We start from the raw sequence: 23,572 nt of genomic DNA, 5'->3' as shown, positions 1-23,572 counted from the left end.
CGGAGCAGGCTTGACCACTGTGCTGCTGGTCACAGCTTTGATGAAGGGTCATCCTGACTCGAAATGCTGGCTCTAATCTCCCTCCATAAATGCTGTCAGACCTGCTGAGATTTTCTAGCATTTTCTGCTTTTATTTCAGATTCCAGCAATTGCAGTATATTGCCTTTATCTTCTTATAAGGGCATGGTCCCTGAAAGACGCTCGGCGGCACGGTGGCACAGTGGTTAGCGCTGCTGCCTCACAGCACCAGGGCCCCAGGTTCCATTCCCAGCTCGGGTCACTGTCTGTCTGTAGTCTGCACATTCTCCCCGTGTCTGCGTGGGTTTCCTCCGGGTGCTCCGGTTTCCTCCCACAGTCTGAAAGATGTGCTGGTTGGGCGCATCGTCCATGCTAAATTCTCCCTCAGTGTACCCGAACAGATGCCGGGAGTGTGGCGACTAGGGGGTTTTCACAGTAACTTAATTGCAGTGTTAATGTAAGCCTACTTGTGACACTAATAAACAAATTAAAATTTGGAGGAGGGTGTGCAGAAGGAGGGAATTAAGTGATGTAGTTTCATTGCGAGAATTCGCCTCTTGGGAAACCTTGAGTGCACCATGAGGGCACAGGAGCTTTGCCATGTGGCATCAGCATGTCTAATGTCGCACCTCCTGCTGCGCTGGCGGGAGAGAGGAGGCGGGGCTCTCCCGCGGAGGGGGGGCGTGGCTCTCGCGTGGCGCCGTTGCCGGGGTAACCGGAGCGCCTGGCCGCTGTTCTCGCGAGAGGCCGGGCGGTGTAGCTGTCCGAGTCGCTGCCGCTGGGAGGGGGCGGAGGAGGCGAGCAGGAGCTGACAGGCCGGGGGAAGTGAGTGAGTGAGGGGAGCGCGGCAGCAGCAGCAGCGGGGTAGGTATCCTGGTTGCAGCAGCAGCAGCTCGCAGCGCTGTGTGAGCTCCCCGGGGCCTGATTCCACAGATGGCCTGCTGCCCAGGGTTGGATGGCATGGCAACCAAACGCCAGGCTTCAGTCCCCTAGCTAGGCCAAACCACCCCCCTCAATTCCCTCCCTCCCCCCCCCTCAATTCCCTCCCTCCCCCCCCCCTCAATCCCTCCCTCCCCCCCCTCCATTCCCTCCCTCCCCCCCCTCCCTTCCCTCCCTCCCCCCCCTCCATTCCCTCCCTCCCCCCCTCCATTCCCTCCCTCCCCCCCCTCCATTCCCTCCCTCCCCCCCCTCCATTCCCTCCCTCCCCCCCCTCCATTTCCCCCTGTACAGGGTCAGAGCTAACTGGCTGCATTTCCCTTTATTAATCTTTTTTTTCTCAATTAGTTGAAGTTGCCTGGTTTTTACTGCACTGCTTTTATTTATTGGTGTCACAAGTAGGCTTACGTTAACACTGCAATGAAGTCTGTGAAAATCCCCTAGTCGCCACATTTCCCCCACCTGTTTGGGTACACTGAGGGAGAATTTAGCATAGCCGGTACACTTAACCAGCACGTCTTTCGGACTGCGGGAGGAAACCAGAGCACCCGGAGAAAACCCACGCTGACACGAGGAGAACGTGCAGAGTCCGCACAGACTCAAGCTGGGAATTGAACTCGGGTCCCTGGCGCTGTGAGGCAGTAGGGACCTGGGTTCGATACTTTATACTCTATTTTAAATTGCAATGTATATATGACAAAATCAGAATTTTATTTTTGCTTAATTGTCGTTGCCAGTGTATGTGTTTTGCTTTAAAAGACGTATCCACCTTGATTTCTGCAACAACTTTGTCATTTTAGCATGATCCTTACTTGGGACAGTGTTAATCTGCAAATCATTTATTTGCTGAGAAATAACTTTTTAAGACATTTTGCTCTTTTCTGAAACAATACAGGCCAATTTTCACAACTTCCCTTTTCTTCCCCTCACCATTTAAAAAAAATCTTCCATTATTCTCTTCCCAAGATTTCCAAGCACAGATTTACATGACCCCGAAGAGTTGTAGTTATTTTTTTAATGGGGTATGGGTGCCACTGGCAAGGTCAGCACTTGTTGCTCATCCCCATTTGAGAAGGATGTGTTGAGCCTCCTTTTTGAGTTGCTGCAGTTCACCTGTGTTGGTACATCCACAGCACTGTTTGGGAGGGAGTTCCAGGATTTTGGCTCTGCTACAGCGATATAGTTCCAAGGATGTTTCCTTGCATCTGCTGCCCTTATTCATCCAGGTTGTAAGATTGAGTTTGGAATGTTCCGTCAAAGAAACATTGCTGAGTTGCTGCAGTTTATATTGCTGTGGTACACACTGTGTATTGATGGTGGAGGGAGTCATTGAGTTGTACAGCACAAAAAGAGGCCCATCATGATGGCCCATCATGTCTGCGCTGGCCATCAAACATCTATCTATTCTAACCCTATTTTCCAGCACGTTTTCCATAGCCTTGTATACCATTGCGTTTCAGGTGCTCACCTAAATGCTTCTTAAATGTTGTGAAGGTTCCTGCCTTTACCACCCTGTCAAGCAGAGAGTTCCAGATTCCCACCACCCTCTGGGTGAAGAGGTTCTCAAATCCTTCTAAGTCTCCTCAACTTAAATCTGTGCCCCTTGGTTATTGATCCCTCGACTAAGGGGTCTTCCTATCTATGTCCCTTACAGTTTTGTACAACTTAATCAGGTGTCCCTCCTCAATCTTTTCTGCTCTGAGGAAAATAATACCAGCCTAGCCAGCCTCTCTTCATAGCTGAAACACTCCAGCCCAGGCAACATCCTGATGAATCTCCTCCTCACCCTCCCTAGTGCAATCACATTCTTCCTATAGTGTGACGACCAGAGCTGCACACAATATTCTACATACAGCTCTATTACAATCCCCCAGCTCTTATATTCTGTGCCTCTGCCACTAAAGGCCCATATATCTTCTTAACCACCTTGCCTATCTGTCCTGCTGTCTTCAGGGATCTTTGGACTTGCACCCCAGTGTCCCACTGGTCCTCTGTACTTCTGAGCATCCTATCATTCATTGTGCAATCCCTTGTATTGTTAATCCTCCCAAAATGCATCACCTCACACTTTTCAGGGTTAAATTCCATTTGCCATTGTTCTGCTCACCTGACCAGCCCATCTATATCGTCCAGTAATCTAAGGCTTTCCTCCTTGCTATTTATTAAACCACACCACCAATTTTCATGTCATATGCAAGCTTACTGATAACACGTCTCACATTCACAAGGTGCAGGTGCAGTGGTTATGGTAGCAGCCATAAATGATTGCCTTCAAAATGGTTTCGTCCACATCTTAAATGCCTATACACCATAAGACATTCTTAATCCAGATGAAACTAGACCATTTTACTTTATTTTGCCAGACCGCTCTTTGATGTTTAAAGGTGAAACATATAATGGTGGAAAGCAGAGCAAGGAACATGTCATTGTTATGTCTGCGTTAGCATGGATGGCATAGAAAAACTGCTGCTGCTGCTTGTGATAGGAAAGTCCAGGAAGCCACTTTGCTTTACAAATGTTATAACACTATCCACGAAATAAAATCGCCTGGTTGACCCCAGCATTTTTGAAACATGGTTCAGGAAAGTGGATAAAATGTATCAGTGAAAGTAAAAGAAGATTGTCATCATTACAAATAACTGCCTCATGCACCCAGGCATCACTGGCCATAAAAGCTTCAACCTGCTACGTTTGCCTCCCAACAACACGACCAAGCACCTTCTAATGCAACAGGGGTGATTAGGAACCTGTAACCTAACAATGATAGCTGCTGATTGATGAGAAGCAGGAGTACAATTAAACTGTTCTAGAGATCATGTTCATGATGAAGAAGGTGTAAAATATGGTGCCAGACGCCACAGTTGCACATCGTGACTGAAAGATGATGGAGTACATTCTTCAAATAAGGAGCCCAATGCCCCTGAAGAATCCACTGGATGCTCGCCGCCTGTTTCCCCAGTCGATAGTGCGAAAGCCGTAGCAGTTCTCTGGGATTTCGCGCTGCAGCACGAAAACATCAAAGACACAGAATCCCTGCAGTGCAGAAGGTGGCCATTCGGCCCATCGAGTCTGCACGACCGCAATCCCACCCAGGTCCTATTACTGTAATCCTACATATTTACTCTGTTAATCCCCTGACACTAGGGTCAATTTAGCATAGCCAATCAACTTAACCCACACAATTTTGGACTGTGGGAGGAAACCAGAGCATCCGGAGGAAACCCACACAGACTTGGGGAGAATGAGCAAACTCCACACAGACAGTGACCCGAAGCCGGAATTGAATCTGGGTCCCTGGCACTGAGAGGCAGCAGTGCTAATCACTGTGCCACCGTGCCGCCCTTACATGTTTGACTGCATTGAGAACATGATAGACTATATCTCACAAATCCAAAGACAGCATGCTAAGTAGAGGAAGATTACAGTGTATCTGTAGTTAATTCTCAACATTTTCAATCAAAGCTCCAGCCTTTTACGAGGTCAGGCTATTGTAAGCTGTGATGAAATTGTGCCAAAATATTTTCAAACGTTTGCTGCTTTATTTACTGTGTTGTCACTTGGCATTTGACATTGGTATGCTGAAGGGCCTCTCTTTGTGTTGTAAAAGTCTAAAAGACCGCATTTGTCGGCATATTATTGCAGGCATGTTATATAAAGACACATTCATGTATCACAACTCTCCACTTAACACCAAATTTGTGGGCAAATCCTGGGATTTGACTCATTTGGAATTTTACTGTATTTGTATCGAATCATAGAGGTTTACAGCATGGAAACAGGCCCTTCGACCTGACTTGTCCATGCCACCTTTTTTTTAAAAACCCCTAAGCTAGTCCCACTTTGCTCGCATTTCGCCCATATCCCTCTATAAACACAACACATAACACATCTTACCCATGTAACCATCTAAATGCTTTTTAAAAGACAAAATTGTACCTGCCTCTACTACTACCTCTGGCAGCTTGTTCCAGACACCACCCTCTATGTGGCTGGTCCAATTAACTTTCTGGTCAATTGTAACTTCCAAAGTGTTGACGGTGAAGGTTCCAGTGATGGCAATACTGTTGAATGTCAAGGGGAGGTGGTCAGATTCTCTCTTGTTGGAGGTGGTTATTTTTGATACTTGAGTGACTATGTGAATGTCATGTTCCACTATCGCCCTCAACCCGAATGCTGTCCAGGCTTTGCTGCACATGTGCATGGATTGCTTCAGTATCCAAAATCCAATACCAATTGAAGAGTTAATAATTGGTGCTGAACATTGTGCAGTCATTGACAGATAACCCTGTCGCTGTCCTAATGATGGATGGAAAGTCATTGATGAAACTGCTGAAAATGGTTGGACCTAGGGCACTACCTTGATCCCTTGGAGACCTGCAATTGCAAAAAACATAACATCTTCCTTTGTGTGAGGTATGGCTCTAATGGGTGGAGGGGTTTCCCTCTGATACCCACTGACTTCAATCTTTCAAGGGCTCCTTGATGACTCACTCAACTAAATGCTGCCTTGAAGTCTAGGACAGCCATTCCCCCTTCAGATGTTGAGTTCAGCTTTTTTTGTGCATGTTTGAATCAAGAAGTAATGAGATCTGGAGCAAGTGACCCTGGTGGAACCCAAACTGAGCATCGTTCAGCAATTGCTGCTTCACAGTAGTGTTGATGATTCTTTTATTTTCTCCTTGAATGAGAACAGGATCAAGAAGTTTGCCTCCTGCCTTGTAGTCCTCCTAGATGTCTGTGCTCCTCTAATTCTGACCTCTTGAACACCCCGAGTTTTAAATGCTGCACCATTGGTGTCCAGAACTTCAACTGCCTAAGCCCTGAATTTTGGAATTCTCTCTCCAACTCTCATTCTTCCTTGAGGATACTCCTTAAAACCAATCTCTTTGACTATCTGCCTCAGTGTGGCTTGGTATTGGATTTTGTTCAATCGTGCTCTTGAGATGCTTTACTATGTTAAAGGTGTTATATAAACATGTTGTTATTTCCTGATTGTTTTTCCGGTGCCATGATCAAAGTTCTTCCATTCGGTTTCACAAGTTTCTATGGTCAAAGTTGAATTTGAAACCTTTAAGGTTGCTGTAGATAATGTAGCACGCCCTTGAACTTTCCCCCATCACAAATTTCAAGTCTTGGCTACAACTAGTGCTACAGGATCTGGAATACACTGCCTGAAAAGGTGATGGTTTTCAAAAGGGAATTGGAAAGGTACCTGAAGGAGAATAAAGTACTGGGCTATGGGGATAGGAACTAGCTAGATTGATCTTGCAGAGAGCTGGCATGGACTGCTGAATAGCCTCTTGTTTTGTAACTGTTCTGTGATATCAATCTCTGGCTTGCTTTTCACAAGAAGGAGGAATGATCAGGTGAGTTCACTCAAGTTTCCCCTTGTTAGTTACTTGCTGACGGGTTCAAGTGTTTAATTTGGCATTGGCTGCAAAGCAAATGGTCTTTCTGCCTGATCAAATGCAGGAATCGCCAGGGGAAGAAATGAGCCGCAACAAAAAGGTGCTGAGTATTTTTGTAACAACATTTTTGTTTCCTTTGCTCAGGAATTTATTATTTGAGTTAAGTTGAGGAAGACAGAACAGGACATCAGCTTCCACGGAGCAGCTTTCTACAATAACCTTGGTTGTTCGATATATCCTGAACAAATTAACAATGCCGGCCGCCCCAGTTCTGCAGCCTGTTCTTAAAATGAAAGTTGACGAGCTCTTCCTCTACTGGTTGAGTGAGACGACGACGCAGTCCATGCTGAAAGATTACCTGAAACGAATAGAGAGTGGTGAAACAATTGATACAGGCAGTGGAAATGCAACAAATGACCAGCCTCCGACTGGAAGCAATAACAACAAACATCCCACCTCCGAGTTGAACATACTGGGTTGCTCGACTTCCCCTTTAGTCACTTCCAAATTCTGTTCAAATCCTCCATCCCAGCTTACTTCAGCTCTCCCATCTGGCACATTTTCGAGTCCTAGAAATGGATTAAACACTCGAGCAACAAGGAGGTCATCGGGGATTAAGGCTGTAAGTTTTGCATGTTTTTTCACTTGAAACACCAATTTTTCTGTTTAAAAAATAGTTGAATATTGCTATACATTTTTAGATGGATGGAAACCACACCTACAAAATTGTCATGATATTTTTTACAAGGAACTTTCCCATGGCTTATTTGGCAAATGCATTGTAATCTGTGATTGAACCGTACAGCCCATAAAAGTTCCACAATTTATCCTAAATCTGTTGTAAATTAGCCAATTACAGCAAGACTTACAAAGCTTTACAATGTCCTATCTTCTATGCTTCTATAGCACTTGGGGGTGAATGAGATCAAAGGTTATGGAGAGAAAACAAGATTAGGCTATTGGACGATCAGCCATGATCGTAGTGAATGGTTCCTGCTCCTATCTTCTATGTCTGTGTACGTAAAGGTAGGGTCGGGAGGGGACAGCAGAGATTGGGGTGGAAAGTTAGAGGCCAGTGGAGACACTTAAGAAGAGAATTTCAGAGTTCCTTGGTGTAATGATGGTAAGAACAGGAAGCACAATGGATACAGAATCATAACAGTAAATGCATGAGGAAGGCAGTAGAACTGGAGGAGATTGCAGTGTAACAGATTGAGACCAAAGACGAATTTTGGGTTTCAAACCTGCTCGTCCTCGCCCAACGTGGGGAATGAGATGCATTCGAGATCACTGAGGATAATTAATTTTTTGGGATTGAATTTGGATGATAGAGTGCTGCATAAGTTGGTTTGTATGTGGTGAAGCCTGTGAAGTTCCTGTGTGTGATTTATTTTTTCAAATATGGTATAAATTCAAATAAATTGCCCTATGTAGGTTTCTTAGATGCAAACACTTTGGACCTTTTATTGAATCTTTCTTTTTAACAACTGTCCTAAACTCAGCTTTTGTCACTTTATATTCTGTGCTGCTTTATCATCTATGCCACCTGAAACATTTGCACCATCTTTGCGTTCCACAGTCGATATTTCAAGTTGGTGCCAGAGTGTGGCAACTTCTCGCAAGCTGTGCTCAGCATGCCCTCTAATTCTATATTTTACTCTGGTTCTATGCTTCTAAAACTCTATTCTAACACCCTAGCTATGACTGTATCACTACATTCTGCACTCTCTCCTTCCCTTCTCTATGAACAGTATGCATTGTCTGTAGAGCGCGCAAGAAACAATATTTTTCGCTGTATGCTAATACATGTGACAATAATAAATCAAATCAAAATATGAGTTTTTAATGGACCTTTATCCTTTTTACTTTAGTTCAGGCTTGTCCAACTTCTTTGCTTAGGGGGGGTGGGGTGCATATTTGCATATTTTTCTCACTCAGTGGGCTGATGAGCAAATTTTGGAAAGATGAGGTTTTTGATTTGATTTATTATTGTCACATGTATTAACATACAATGAAAAGTATTGTTTCTTGAGCGCTATACAGACAAAGCATACCGTTCATAGAGAAGGAAACGAGAGAGTGCAGAATGTAGTGTTACAGTCATAGCTAGGGTGTAGAGAAAGATCAACTTCATGCAAGGTAGGTCCATTCAAAAGTCTGACAGCAGCAGGGAAGAAGCTGTTCTTGAGTCGGTTGGTACGTGACCTCAGACTTTTGTATCTTTTCCCGAAGGAAGAAGGTGGAAGAGAGAATGTCTGGGGTGCATGGGGTCCTTAATTATGCTGGCTGCTTTGCCGAGGCAGCGGGAAGGGCAGACAGGGTCAATGGATGGGAAGTTGGTTGTATCCAAATTGTATCCTTGGTTTCAGCTGACTTAGCTGGTCTCAGCCAAGGTGGCTTTACGAGAGGGGACAAAGACCTGGCTGAGGGTTTCCGCAGCAGATGCATTGTGGAAAAGGTGGAGACAGGCAATGACTTGGATGCGGAAGTAGATTTGGTCTTCGTGAAGGAGAGGGTACTATAGAAAGAAATAAGCTACCATTAACTCAACTGAAGGCAAAATACTGTGGATGCCGGAAATCTGGAATGAAAACAGAAAATGCTGGAAAGCTTCAGCAGGTCTGTGGAGAGTGAAGCAGAGTTAATGGCCGGGGTGTTTGGCGGGACCTGAAATTCCAACTGAAAGTCAATGGACTTTTTACTGGTTCGCCAAATTTTTCATCCTGCCTGACACAGGGTTGGAAAATCCCAATCAATGTTTCAGATACTGCGAGACCCTACTGAGTATTTCCAACATTTCCTGTTTTTATGCCATTAACTGTACTCTGCTAAACACATGTCTTCATCAGTCAGAGCATTTAGTACAGGAGTTGGGACGTTATGTTACAACTGTACAAGACATTGGTAAGGCCACATTTGGAATACTGTGTACAATTCTGGTCGTTCTGCTATAGGAAGGATGTTATTAAACTGAAAAGGGTGCAAGGTAAGTCCATTCAAAATTCTGACAGCAGCAGGGAAGAAGCTGTTCTTGAGTCGGTTGGTACGTGACTGCAGACTTTTGTACCTTTTTCCTGAAGGAAGAAGGTGGAAGAGAGAATATCTGTGGTGTGTGGAGTCCTTAATTACGCTTGCTGCTTTGCCGAGGTAGCGGGAAGTGTGGACAGAGTCAATGAATGGGAGGCTGGTTTGCGTGATGGACTGGGCATGATGGTTTGGCACAACAAACTGAATTTCAAAGAAAAGTTGAGGATTTAGGAAAGAAACAATTGCTGAGCAAAAATACAGCAATGTCATCGCAAAAAACTGTTAAGTTAAAACAAAGTAATAAAAATGAGCAGTGTGGAAGAGAGTCAGTATATGTGAGTGGGTGCATATGTTTGTGTTGGTGTGCAGTCACTCACTCATTCGCACATGCCCTTCCAAACAACAATCACTCACTCACTGTAACTCCTGGGTGCTCTTGCTCTTCCCATCACTCTTGCCATGCCTGCCACTCACTCACTCCTCCCTCACCCCACCTGGCACTCACTCCTGTGCACCCACCCTCCCGCCTGTTGCTCGCTCCTTTCCCATCCCGGACAGCAGCTACTTTGACTCTTCCTCCTTCCCTGGCAGACCCTCTGCTCCTGTCGCACCATATTTTCAGGCCTCTGGCTGAATAAATCTGTTCTTCCGATCGGAGACAGGTTCTCTCCCACAATTGCTAATAATTGGCTCACTATTAATCCTAGCAACACCAAAGGCAGAAGAGAAATGGCCTGTGATCGGAGGAACAGTTCTTTGAACAATCTTCAGAATCACTTCCTGCAATATTTGACTCCTGTTTTTTCAGAGTACTCACACGGGTGATTCTTCACTCTTTGTATTCTTGCTGTGATAGGTAAACACTTTAGCATGAAGTAAAAAAACACAACTTTTTTTTCCCCGAACATGTTCACGAGTTGCCTGTCCTATGCCTTCAAGACTCTGTGTCTTTTGGGCAAACAAATGTATTAAAATGGTAATATGTAAGTGAACAATTGTGGAAGCATAACATATTTAGAAAATTTGTAACTGCACCACTTACCATTAGAAAATAATAAATGGTTACAAGCTATATTAAATCTCTGACTTGGAATACTTTCATACATAGTTAATTTTTTTTTCTGAGGCTGAGAGCATCAAGGGATTTGGAGCAAAGGTGGGAAAATGAAGTTGATCAGCCGTGACCTGATTGAATGGTGGAGCAGGCCTGAGGGGCTTAATGGCCTACTCCTGTTCCTGTGTTCCTACAAATTGAATTGTATGCTTTTGGGGGCATGGGACCATAATTACATGCAATTAATTGTTCACAAGCATTCCATGCAATTATTCCTCCACATTGTACCTTTTCATTCATGAAAAACTGACAGTACTTTCCTCCATGACTGAAGTAGAAAAGTACAGTTTTTAAGTAATCTTTAATTTTGGTGTCAGTTGTTATTATTTCCTGGGGATGGTGAGGATTTTAGAGTTTTTGGGCAATTCCAATAGTAATTTCATTCCCTCTCACTTTGGCAAGTGTTTTTTTGAAAACTTATTGAAGTTTCTATCCTTTCTTTCCTCAAGAGGGAGCAATATCAGGGTAACAAGCAGCACAGCTTTTTTCCTGTCGCTCGGTGCTGGCGTGGGATGAGGCAGACTGGGGGCAATCTCATTTTACTAAACAAGGTGGAGGGAGAAAGTAAAGTTTGGCCTAAATATAGATTGAGGCAGAACAAAATGTTCCACTGAAATCTTACAACCCGTATTGTCTGCACTGGTTCTCTGAATGATGGTTATTCTTAGTGTCATTTTCTCCCCTTCTCCCCTGCACGCTTTTCCTTTTTAAATAAATCTAATTCCCTTTTGAATGGGATTGAGGCGGAGATGAAATCTGCCATATTAAGCTTGAGGGGCTGAATTGCCAATTCCTGCTCCTTGTTTCTAATAAATGCTTCAGTTGAACTTGCCTCCGCCACACTCGGGCATGGCGTTCCAAACTTTTTTCTTGTATCGCTTTTTATTTTTAGCAGTTATTTTAAATTTTTGCTCTCGTTTTCGATCCTTTCACAATGAGAACAGTTTCTCCCAGCCTACTGTCTAGACTCCTCATGATTTTGAATACCTTTATCCAATCACTTCTCAGCCTTTTCTCCAAGGAGACAGTCCTAACTTCTCCAATCTATCTTCTCATCCCAGAAACCATTCATGTAAATCGTTTCTCCTCTCTCTCCAATGCCTTCACATCCTTCCTAAAGTGTGCCGTCCAGAACAAAATGCTGAGGTCAAACTATTGGCCTGGACAAATCCAACACAACCTCCTTGCTCTTGTACCCTATGTCCCTATTAATATAGCCTCAGTTACTGGATGCTTTATTAACCACTTTTTCAAGCTGTCCTGTCACCTTCAATGATATATGCACATATATACCCAGTCTCTCTGCTCCTTCACTCCCTCTAAAGTTGTGCCCTTTAATTTGTACTGTCTCTCTATGTTCTTCCTACCGAAATGAATCATTTCACATGTCTCTGCATTGTACTTCATCTTCCAGCGTTCTGTTTATTTCACCAACTTGTTAATGTCCTTTTGAAGTTCTGCACTATCCTTCTCAGAGTTCACAGTGTTTTCAAGTTTTATCATCCATGAACTTTGAAATTGCACCCTGTACACTAATTTCTAGGTAATCAATATATATCAGGTGAAACAAGGATTTCAATGTTGACCCCGGGAAAACTCCACTGCAAACCTTGCTCCAGCCTAAAAATCATTCATTAACCACTACTGCTTTCTATCATTTGGTCAATTCCGTATCCGTGTTGCTACTATCCCTTTTATTCTGTGAGCTGTAACTTTGGTCACTGTGTCAAATTCCATTTGGAAATCTACGTACGCTGCATCAACTGCATTGCCCTCATCAAGCTTCTCTGTTACCTTTTCAAAAAACTCTCAAGTTAATTAAACATGATTTCCCCTTAGATTTATGCTGGCTTTCTTTAATTAACCCGTATTATCAATGTGACTATTAATTTTGCTGACTCTTCAAAAGAGCTGCTGGGAGGAAGCAGGATATGAAGCACAAAACAGGCTGCGACATGCTTCAGATGTAATCTTTCTCCTGTCTCCAAGCTCTTGTCAGCTATTCATTTAATTATCCTAATCGTGCCTTCCACTAGGCCTTGCTTTACAAATTCTCTGTTATTTGCCAATCAATTGACCTTGTAAATTGGAATAATTTTAAAATCGTTTTTCAATTTTTTTGAGCTATTTAATTAATAATAACCCAGTTTTGCTGGCATAAATATTGTCTTTCAAGTCTTCGTGGCAGATGTACTTTCTGCCCCAGCTCCAAGGTTTCCTTGTCTACCCCACCTCTGGAACCATAATCTTTGCATTGTCTTCCAGGCTCAAGTCCTTGAATTTTCTAATGTTTGAGCCCTAGCAACTCTTGGATTTGCTTTTCTAAATTACCATCTGTTGTAACACCAACTTGACCATTAGTCCAAAGTGCAGGTGCGTTCCAAGCGTGGACTTCTTGTCCATCCAGATCCTGTTTCTTTCCCCCTGCCTGCTTGCTTTACGCAATATGTCCCTTCCTTTACCCTACCCAATACTGCCTCCCAGTTCTTCATTTCCCCTTCACTGTTTTTGAACACACGCAGTCACCATCTCCAACTTAGTAACTAATAGCCGCCATTTTGCTGCATTGCTGGGCCTTTCTCTTAAAAGAAAGACAACAATACTACAACATTCAATGAATGTTAGAGTAACTTACAGTGAAAGACAAATTGAAGAGATGGAGGACCTAGGCAGAATAGATGAATTTAATTTAAATTTCACTGGCTGGTATGGTGGATTTCAACCTGGGCTACTGGATTACTTATCTAGAGTCATTGCCACCACACCAGCAGCTTCCCTTTCAGAGGCCAGGCTGAGCATTGTCAATTGTTATAAAAACCCATCTGGTTTGATAATGTCCATTAGGGAAGGAAATCTGTCATCTTTACATGATTTGACCTGCATGCAACTCTAAATCCACAGCAATGTTAACTCAGACAAGCATTCAAAGAACAAAGAAAATTACAGCACAGGAACAGACCCTTTAGCCCTCCAAGCCTGCACCAACCATGCTGCTCGACTGAATTAAAACCCCCTACTCTTCCGGGGACCGTATCCCTCTGTTCCCATCCTATTGCTATCCGTCCCTCAGATCCTGCGTGGACCAACTGGCCGGGGATTCGCAGACATCTTTAACCTCTCACACCAATCTGAGGTCAAGAAGATGCCCATCATCCCTGTACCAAAGAAAAGCCAGCAGCTTGCCTCAATGACCATCGCCCTGTGGCTGGGATGTCCATCATTTTGAAGTGCTTCAACAGATTAGTCATGGCACGGATCAACTACGGCCTCCCAGATTGCCTGGATCCACCACAGCTCGCTTAACACTGCAACTGGTCTACAGCAGATGCCATTTCCCTGGTCCTACACTCAACCCTGGAACACCTGGATAACAAAGACACTTGTGTCAGACTCCTATTTATTGACTACAGCTCAGCCTTCAACACCATCGTTCCTACAAACTCATCTCCGAACTCCGTGGCTTAGGACTCGGCCCCTCCCTCTGCGACTGGATCCTAGACTTCCTAATTCACAGCAATCAGTAAGGATAGGCAGCAACACCTCCTCCATGATTGTTGTCAACACTGGTGCCCCACAAGGATGTGTCCTCAGCTCCTTACTATTCTCCTTGGACACTTTTGACTGGCCAAATTCCGCTCCAACTCCATTTTCTAGTTTGCTGATGACACCACTGCTGTGGATCGGATTCAAAAAATGATGAGACAGAGTACAGGAAAGGAATAGAGAATCTGTTGGAATGGTACGTTGACAATTTCTCCCTCGATGTAGGTAAAAAGGAGATAGTCACTGACTTCAGGAAGTACAGTGGAGGAAATGCCACTGTCTACATCAACGGGGATGAAGTCGAAATGGTTGAGAGTTTAAAGTGTCTAGGTGTCCAGATCACCAACAACCTGTTCTGGTCCCTCCACACCAACGCTATAGTTAAGAGAGCTCACCAATGCCTCTACTTTCTCAGGAGGCTAAAGAAATTCGGCATCTCCACTGTGACCCTCTCCAATTTTTACAGACGCACCCATAGAAAGCATTCTTTTTGGATAGATCGCAGCTTGGTATGGCTCCTGTTCTGACCAAGACTGCAGAAAACTACAAAAGGTCGTCAACGTAGCCCAGTCCATCATACAAACCAGCCTCCCATCCATTGACTCCGTCTACACTTCCTGCTGCCTCGGAAAGCAGCCAGCATAATCAAGGACACCCCGCACCCCCGACATACTCTCCTCCAGCTTCTTCCAGCAGGAAAAAGATACAAAAGTCTGAGATCACTGACCAACCGACTCAATAACAACTTCTTCCCTGCTGCCATCAGACTTTTGAATGGGCCTACCTTATTTAAATCGATCTTTCTACGACTGTAACACTATATTCTGCACCTTCTTCTTTCCTTCTCCCCATGTCCATTATGAACGGTACGCTTTGTCTGTATTGGGCACAAGAAACAATACTTACTGTATGCCAATACATGTGACAAATCAAATCAAATGTGGTTGAATCTTAATTGCCCTCTGAAATGGCCTAGCAAGTCACTCAATACAATAAGTGCTGACCTTGCCAGCAACACCCACATTCCATGAATAAAAGAATAAAGAAAAAGATTTAAAGAAAAAATCAGGCAAGCAACAACAGTATGAAAACAGAGGAGAAATTTCTTCATCCAGAGGGTGGTGAATGTGTGGAATTCACTGCCACAGAATATATTTGAGGCCAAAACGTTGTCTGATTTCAAAAAGGCACAACCTCAAACTAAAGGGACGATCCTTTAAAACAGAGATGAGGAGAAATTTCTTCAGCCAGAGAGTGGTGAATCTGTGGAACTCTTTGCCACAGAAGGCTGTGGAAGCCAGGTCATTGAGTGTCTTTAAGACAGAGATAGGTTCTTGATTAATAAGGGAATCAGGGGTTATGTCAAAAGGCAGGTGAATGGGGATGAGAAAAAAAACAGCCACGATTGAATGGTGGAGCAGACTCGATGGGCAGGGTGGCCGAATTCTGCTCCTATGTCTTATGGTCTAAGCAATTAGATATAGCTGTGGGACTAAAAGGATCAAGGGATATGGGGGGGAAGGGGTGATCAGGATATTGAATTTGATCAGCCATGATCAAAAAGAATGGCGGAGCAGGCTCGAAGGGCCAAATGGCCGCCTCCTGCTTCTAGTTTCTATGACATGGCTTGAAACTATACAAAAAAGGACAGAGAGTAAATAAACAGGTGGCAGAGGAACAGTGGAGCAATTACAGTTTTTACCTTTAGCTGAGTAGCTCCTTATGTGATCAACTCTTGTAATCATTTTGGGAATTGTTAGCCTTGTGAAATTTTTGTCTAAGTTATGTTGAGAGTCAGCTCCCTTATCTACGTAGTTTCTAACTAGTTAGATATTTTGATTTGATTTTTTTAAGTGCATTCTTCTAAGTAATCCAAGCTTTGGCCTATTCAGTAAGGATTCTTCACGTTTGGCTAACATGGCTTTCTCTAATGTGATGGAAAAATCATTCATGTTTTGCCTCTGTGCAAGATTTTAAAAAAAAATAGCTTGTACCTCAAGCTTGGAAATTTGAGGAATTGCAGAAAATAGTAAAACTGCTCAACATCAAGTTTCCTGGCCTCTGCAAATATACACATTCTGGATTGAGCCTATATTTGTACTGTTGTACATGCTTCCTGAATTAGCGCTATATTTGTATTGTAGCACGCACACATTCTGGATTGGCACTATATTTGTACTTGTACATTATAGCAAGAACATTACTATCTAATATAAGAACATTGACAGCTGATCCTAATCAGATCAGCTCCTGGTAATTTCTGACATGGTAGTTGCTATACGAGAAGACAAGAGTATTTGGCATTTAGATATTGATAGCTGCAGCCCATATACCAAGGATGACTTTGTAAGGGACCTATATTTCTGTTTCTTCATTCATCTGTTCTGATTCGCTAACAATTTTTTCAAGCACTGCAGATTAAGTCTCATGTAGTCCTATTCAGTGGTACATATGTCGGAGAATACTGGCATTTGTAGGGTGATGTAAGTAGTAGTTTTGCTATTGACTTTTATTGAAGTTGTGGAATATAGGGGTGGCATAGTGATACCGTCACTGGATTGCTGGTCCAGAGGCTCAGCTCTGGGTACATGAATTCAAATCCCACGATGGCTGGTTGAATTTAAATTCAATTAATTAAAATCTGAAACTTTTGTCCAATCGTCATAAAAACCATCTGGTTCACTAATGTCCTTTAGGGAAGGGAATCTGCTGCCTGTACCTGGTCTAACCTAGATGTGACACCAGACCCAGCGAAATATGATTGGCTCTGAAATTGCCGAGCAAACTACTACAAAGTCAAAAAGGAATGAAACTGAATGCACCTGGCACCAACCTAGACGCCAGAAATGAGAATGGCGCACCCAGCATTCAATCCTGCGAAGTTCTCCTTACTAACATCTGGGAACTTGTGCCAAAATTGGGAAAGCTGTCCCACGGACTTGCCAAGTAATGCCCTCACCGAATCATACTTTACAGACCTTCTCCTAAACACCACCATGTCCTGTCCCACTGGCAGGATAGATCCATTTAGAGATGGTGGTAGAGTGGCTACTGGTTTATAAAGGGTGGCACGGTGGCATATGGTTAGCACTGCTGCCTCACAATGCCAAGGACCCGGGTTCAAATCCGGCCTCGGGTGACTGTGTGGAGTTTGCACATTCTCCCCGTGTCTGTGTGGGTTTCCTCCGGGTGCTCCGGTTTCCTCCCACAGTCCAAAGATGTGCAGGTTAGGTTAATTGGCCATAGTAAATTGCCCCTTAGTGTCGGGGGACTAGCAGGGTGGATAAGTGGAGTTATGGGGATAGGGCATGGGTGGGATTGTGGTCTGTGCAGACTTAATGGGCCAAGTGACCTCCCTGTGCACTGTAGGGATTCTATGATAATTGGGAGCGAGTTTCCTGGGAATCCTCCACATTGACTCTGGGACCCATGAAGTCTAATGCACCAGGTGAAATTCAGGCAAGGAAACCTCCTGATTGCCAACCCTACCATTTCCTCAGCTGATAATCCAGTTCTCTTCCATATTGAACACAAATTGGAAGAAGCTCTGAGGGTGGTAAAGGTGCAAAATATACTGTACATGGGGGACTGCAATATCCATCACCAAGAGATGATGGATTTCCATTGATTAAGCTGGCCCAGTTCTGAAGAACTTGGCCTGCAGCAGATGTTGAGGAAACCAGCCAGAGGATAAAACCAGCTTGACATCATCCTCGCCTATAGAACCTCAAACTGTAGTGATGATGTCGGAAATGACATAGTAAGGAGTCTAACAACACCAGGTTAAAGTCCAACAGGTTTATTTGGTAACAAACGCCACTAGCTTTCGGAGCGCTGCTCCTTCGTCAGGTGTGGGAGATCTGCTCATAAACAGCAAACAGGGCATATAAAGACACAAACTCAATTTACAGAATAATGAATAATGATTGGAATGCGAGTCTTTACAGCTAATCAAGTCTTAAAGGTACAGACAATGTGAGTGGAGAGAGCACTAGCACAGGTTAAAGTGATGTGTATTGTCTCCAGACAGGACAGCCAGTGAGACTTTACAAGTCCAGGCAAGTTGTGGGAGTTACAGATAGTGTGACATGAACCCAAGATCCCGGTTGAGGCCGTCCTCATGTGTGCGGAACCTGACTATCAGTCTCTGCTCAGCGACTCTGCGCTGTCGTGTGTTGTGAAGGCCACCTTGGAGAATGCTTACCCGAATTATTCTCCAAGGCGCTTATTCTCCAAGACGGCCTTCACAACACACGACAGCGCAGAGTCGCTGAGCAGAGACTGATAGTCAGGTTCCGCACACAAGGACGGCCTCAACCGGGATCTTGGGTTCATGTCACACTATCTGTAACTCCCACAACTTGCCTGGACTTGCAAAGTCTCACTGGCTGTCCTGTCTGGAGACAATACACATCACTTTAACCTGTACTAATGCTCTCTCCACTCACATTGTCTGTACCTTTAAGACTTGATTAGCTTTAAAGACTCGCATTCCAATCATTATTTATTATTCTGTAAATTGAGTTTGTGTCTTTATATGCCCCGTTTGCTGTTTATGAGCAGATTCCCACTCACCTGACGAAGGAGCAGCGCTCCGAAAGCTAGTGGCGTTTGCGACCAAATAAACCTGTTGAACTTTAACCTGGTGTTGTTAGACTCCTTACTGTGTTTACCCCAGTCCAACGCCGGCATCTCCACATCATGGAAATGACATAAACAGGAAATTAGAAATACTTGCGATAAAGGAACATCTGTTATTAAGGGTGATTTTAATCTGCAGGGAAACAGATAGGAAAATCAAATTAGTCACAATACCATTGAGGAGGCCCTGGGGATTTATCGGCCTTTCATCCCATCAGTTTCCCCAACACCTTTTCTTCACTAATACTGATCTCCTACAGTTCTTCCCTCTCATTGAACCATGTGTTCCCCAACATTTTTTGATATCTTGTGTCCTCCTTTGTGAAGACAGAATCAAAGTATGTATTCAGTTGGTCAGTTATTTCTTTGTTCCCCATTATATATTCCTGTTTCTGACTCTAATGGACCTACATTTGTCTTTTTCGTGCCTCATATCTATAGAAATTTTTACAGTCATATTTACATTCCTCGCAAGCTTACTTTCATATTCTGTTTTCCTCTTCTTAATCAATCCCTTGGTCCTCCTTTGTTGAATTCTATACTGCTCCCAATCCTCTACCACAGAGTTAACTGCGATAGATTTAGGTAGATTTGACAACTCAATATCCATCAGGGGCTGTGGGCCAATCAGCAACAGCAGAATTCTATTCAACTTCAATCTGTAACCTCATGGCCCAGCAAATGTCCCACTCTACTATTACCATCCAGCCAGGGACCAGCTCTCGTTCAGTGGAGAGTGCAGGAGAGCATGCTAGGGGCAGCAGTAGGCACATTTAAAAGGTTGTGTCAACCTGGTGAAACTTCAAAACAGGACTACCTGCATGCCAAACAGTGGATGCAGCATGCAGGAGACAGAGCTAAGCGATCCCACAACCAACAGATACGATCCAAGTTCTGCAGTCTTGCCACATCCAGTCTGAATGGTGGTGGACAATTAAATAGTCAAAAGGGGAAGGCTCTACAACTATCCCCATCTTCAATAACGGGGGAGCCCAGCACATCAGTACAAAAGACAAGGCTGAGGCATTTGCAACAATCTTCCACCAGAAGTGCCAAGTGAATGATCTATCTCTGCCTAGTCCACAGCATCACATGCCCAGTCATCAGCCAAGTTGGTTCATTCCACATGATATCAAGAAATGGCTGAAGGTACTGGATAATGCAAAGACTAATAGCCCTGGCAGTATTAGTAGTACATAATGAAGACTTGTGTTCCCTTAGCCAAGCTGTTCCAGTACAGCTTGGTAATGCTGGCATCTGCCCAGCAAAGAAATTGCCCCGGAGTGTCCTGTCTACAAAAAGCAGGACAAATCCAATATGGCCAATTACCACTTCATCTCCTACTCTTGATCATTAGTAATGTGATGGATGGGGTTATTAAGTGCTATCAAGTGGCACTTACTCAGCAATAACCTGCTCACTGACACTAAGTTTAGGGTCTGCCAGGGTTACTCAGCTCATGACCTCATTACAGCGTTGATTCAAACATGGACAAAAGAGCTGTCCATGAGGTGAGGGTGACTGCCCTTGACATCAGAGTAGCATTTGACCTAATGTGGCATGAAGGACGCCTAGCAAAGTTGAGGATATTGGGAATTGGTGGAGGATGGGGCCAATCATCTCATTCCCAGGCTATTGCTGCAGGCGTTCCTCAGGGTGTGTCCTCAGCCGAGTTATCTTGGACTGCTTCATCCATGGCCTGCCTTCTATCATAAAGTCAGAAGTGAGGATGTTCACTGATGGCAAACTGTATCATTTGTGACTCAGATGCTGAAATAGTTTGTGTGCACCTGCAGAAAGATCTGTACGACACTCAGGTTTGGGCTGATAAGCGGCAAGTAACATTCACACCGCAGAAATGCCAGCCAATGATCATCTCCAACAAGGGAATCTAGCCATTTCCCCATGACATTCAGTGGCATTGCCATCGCTGAATCCCCTATTATCAACAACCGGGGGTCACCATTGACTAGAAACTGGACTGGACTAGCCATGTGGGAGGCGAGGGAGGAGATTGCAGAGCCTCTGGCGATGATCTTTGCATCGTCGATGGAGACGGGAGAGGTGCCGGAGGATTGGAGGATTGCGGATGTGGTTCCTATTTTCAAGAAGGGGAATAGGAATAGCCCAGTAATTACCGACCAGTGAGTCTAACCTCAGTGGTTGGTAAACTGATGGAGAAGATCTTGAGGGACAGAATATATGAGCATTTAGAGAGGTTTAGTATGCTCAAGAATACTCAGCATGGCTTTGTCAAGGGCAGATCGTGCCTTACGAGCCTGGTGGAGTTCTTCGAAGATGTGACTCAACACATTGACGAAGGGAAGGCGGTAGATGTGGTTTATATGGATTTTAGCAAGGCGTTCGATAAGGTCCCCCATGCAAGGCTTCTAGAAAAAGTGAGAGGGCATGGGATCCAAGGGGCTGCTGCTCGGTGGATCCAGAACTGGCTTGCCCAAAGGAGGCAGAGAGTGGGTATAGATGGGTCTTTTTCTAAATGGAGGTCGGTCACCAGTGGTGTGCCCCAGGGATCTGTTCTGGGACCCTTGCTGTTTGTCATTTTCATAAATGACCTGGATGAGGATGCGGAAGGATGGGTTGGTAAGTTTGCCGACGACACAAAGGTTGGTGGGGTTGTGGATAGTCTGGAGGGATGTTAGAAGTTACAGAGGGACATAGATAGGATGCAAGACTGGGCGGAGAAGTGGCAGATGGACTTCAACCCAGATAAATGCATCGTGGTCCATTTCGGTAGGTCAAATGGGATGAAGGAGTACAATATAAAGGGAAAAACTCTTAGTACGGTAGAGGATCAGAAGGACCTTGGGGTCCGGGTCCATAGGACTCTAAAAGTCCCGCAGGTGGAGGAGGTGGTTAAGAAGGCGTATGGTGTGCTGGCCTTTATCAATCGAGGGATTGAGTTTAGGAGTCCGGGGATAATGATGCAGCTATATAAGACCCTCGTCAGACCCCACTTGGAGTACTGTGCTCAGTTCTGGTCGTCTCGCTATAGGAAGGATGTGGAAAAGATTGAAAGGGTGCAGAGGAGATTTACAAGGATGTTGCCTGGATTGAGTGGCATGCCTTATGAGGATAGGCTGAGGGAGCTCGGTCTTTTCTCCTTGGAGAGACGAAGGATGAGAGGAGACCTAATAGAGGTGTATAAGATGTTGAGAGGCATAGATCGGGTGGACTCTCAGAGGCTTTTTCCCAGGGTGGAAATGTCTGCTACGAGAGGACACGGGTTTAAGGTGCTGGGGGGTAGGTACAGGGGAGATGTTAGGGGGAAATTTTTCACACAGAGGGTGGTGGGCGAGTGGAATCGGCTGCCGTCAGTGGTGGTGGAGGCGAACTCAATAGGGTCTTTTAAGAGACTCCTGGATGAGTACATGGAGCTTAATAGGATGGAGGGTTATAGGTAGGTCTAGAAGGTAGGGATGTGTTTGGCACAACTTGTGGGCCGAAGGGCCTGTTTGTGCTGTAGTTTTTCTATGTTTCTATATATGTACTGTGGCTATAAGAGCAGGTCAGAGTCTGGGAATTCAGCAGTGCATAACTCACCACCTGACTCCCCAAAGCTTGTCCACTATCTACAAGGAGTGTAATAGAATGTTTTCCACTTGCCTGGATGAATGCGGCTCTAAGAAGCTTGTCACCATTCAGACTAAAGCAGCTCACTTGATTGGCACCCCATCCACCACTTTCAACATTCACCCCTTCCGACATGGTGACACAGTGGTTAGCTACCTCACAGTGCCAGGGACCTGGGTTTGATTCCCAGTTGGTTGACTGTGTGGAGCCTGCACGTTCTCCCCATGTCTGCATAGGTTTCCTCCCACAGTCCAAAAGACGTGCTGGTGAAGTGTATTAGCCATGCTAAATTCTCCCTCTGTACCCGAACAGGCACCGGAGTATGGCGACTAGGGGACTTTCACAGTAACTTTATTGCAGTGTTAATGTTAGGCGACTTGTGACACTAATAAATAAATAAACTACCACTGAGAAGAACAATGACAGCAGACGCACAGGAACACCACCACCTGGACATTCCCACAAGCTCCACACTATCCTGACTTGGAACTACATTGTCATTCCTTCCCTGTCATTGCATTAATATCTTTAAACTCCCTAATGGCACTGTGGATGTACCTACACCACATGGACTGCATCAGTTCAATAAGACGGCTCGTCATCTTCTCGAGCGCAAGTAGTGGATGGGTAACAAATGCTGGCCTAGTCAGCAATGTCCACATCCCATGAAATAATTATTTAAAATTAATGGAATACACTATCCATGGTAGAAGGGTTACCTGTTTTTTTTAATTCAGCTCCTTTCTTACACCCCTCACCTTTCATATTAATTGTGGAGTAAAATCTTCCTTAAGTTGATATAATTTATAATATTTTGCCTTGCTTGCAGCAGTATATTGCTGAAATGTACGCTTTTGAGATTTGTTCATCTGTACACCCACATTATTTATATATACAAGAAGTCCACCTCCTTTTACTTGGTTACTGATGCACAAAATGGCTTATAATCAAATTGTCAACATCTTCTTGAAGCTTTCTTTTTAATAACTGGTTGTCAGTCAGGTGCCTACTTTTTTTGTATGTTGTGGCAGCAGCTGCTGCCTGTGTTTTTCCAAAAGCTGAAATTGAGGGATTTTATGAAGCCATTAAATTCCTTTTTAGAAGGAAGGTTTATTTTAGAAAAGACAACTTCACACCAAGAGTGGTAGTGGTGTGGGATACTCCCACGAAGAGCATTGAATGTTCAGTCAGTAATTTTAAAACTGAGATTCACTTTCTTTTTATCCCTCAGCATTATAAGAGAAATGTAAACAAGGTGGGGCGATGAAATTAAGATGCAGATCCGCCATTGCAA

General features: G+C 44.3%; 1 protein-coding gene across 3 annotated transcripts in view; it reads left to right on the top strand.

Annotated features, from left to right (window-relative positions):
- Positions 1-748: 748 nt before the first annotated feature.
- ppp2r3b (protein phosphatase 2, regulatory subunit B'', beta) overlaps positions 749-23,572 on the top strand; it is a 134,550-nt gene continuing 111,726 nt past the window's right edge. Inside the window, exons 1-2 of one of the 3 annotated variants that reach the window (XM_078222471.1) lie at positions 749-843; positions 6,507-6,984. In XM_078222471.1, coding sequence (XP_078078597.1) covers positions 6,616-6,984 — 369 coding nt within the window. In that variant the 5' untranslated portion in view covers positions 749-843; positions 6,507-6,615. Of the gene's footprint in view, positions 883-6,506; positions 6,985-23,572 lie in introns of all 3 variants that reach the window. The other 2 variants (XM_078222470.1, XM_078222472.1) reach the window with 2 other exon arrangements.

This window comes from Mustelus asterias, chromosome 10 (genome assembly GCF_964213995.1).
Source record: "Mustelus asterias chromosome 10, sMusAst1.hap1.1, whole genome shotgun sequence".
In the NCBI taxonomy this organism is placed as follows: domain Eukaryota; kingdom Metazoa; phylum Chordata; class Chondrichthyes; order Carcharhiniformes; family Triakidae; genus Mustelus; species Mustelus asterias.
The sequence above is the reverse complement of the archived record's forward strand: the minus strand, read 5'-3'. Positions and strand labels throughout refer to the sequence as shown.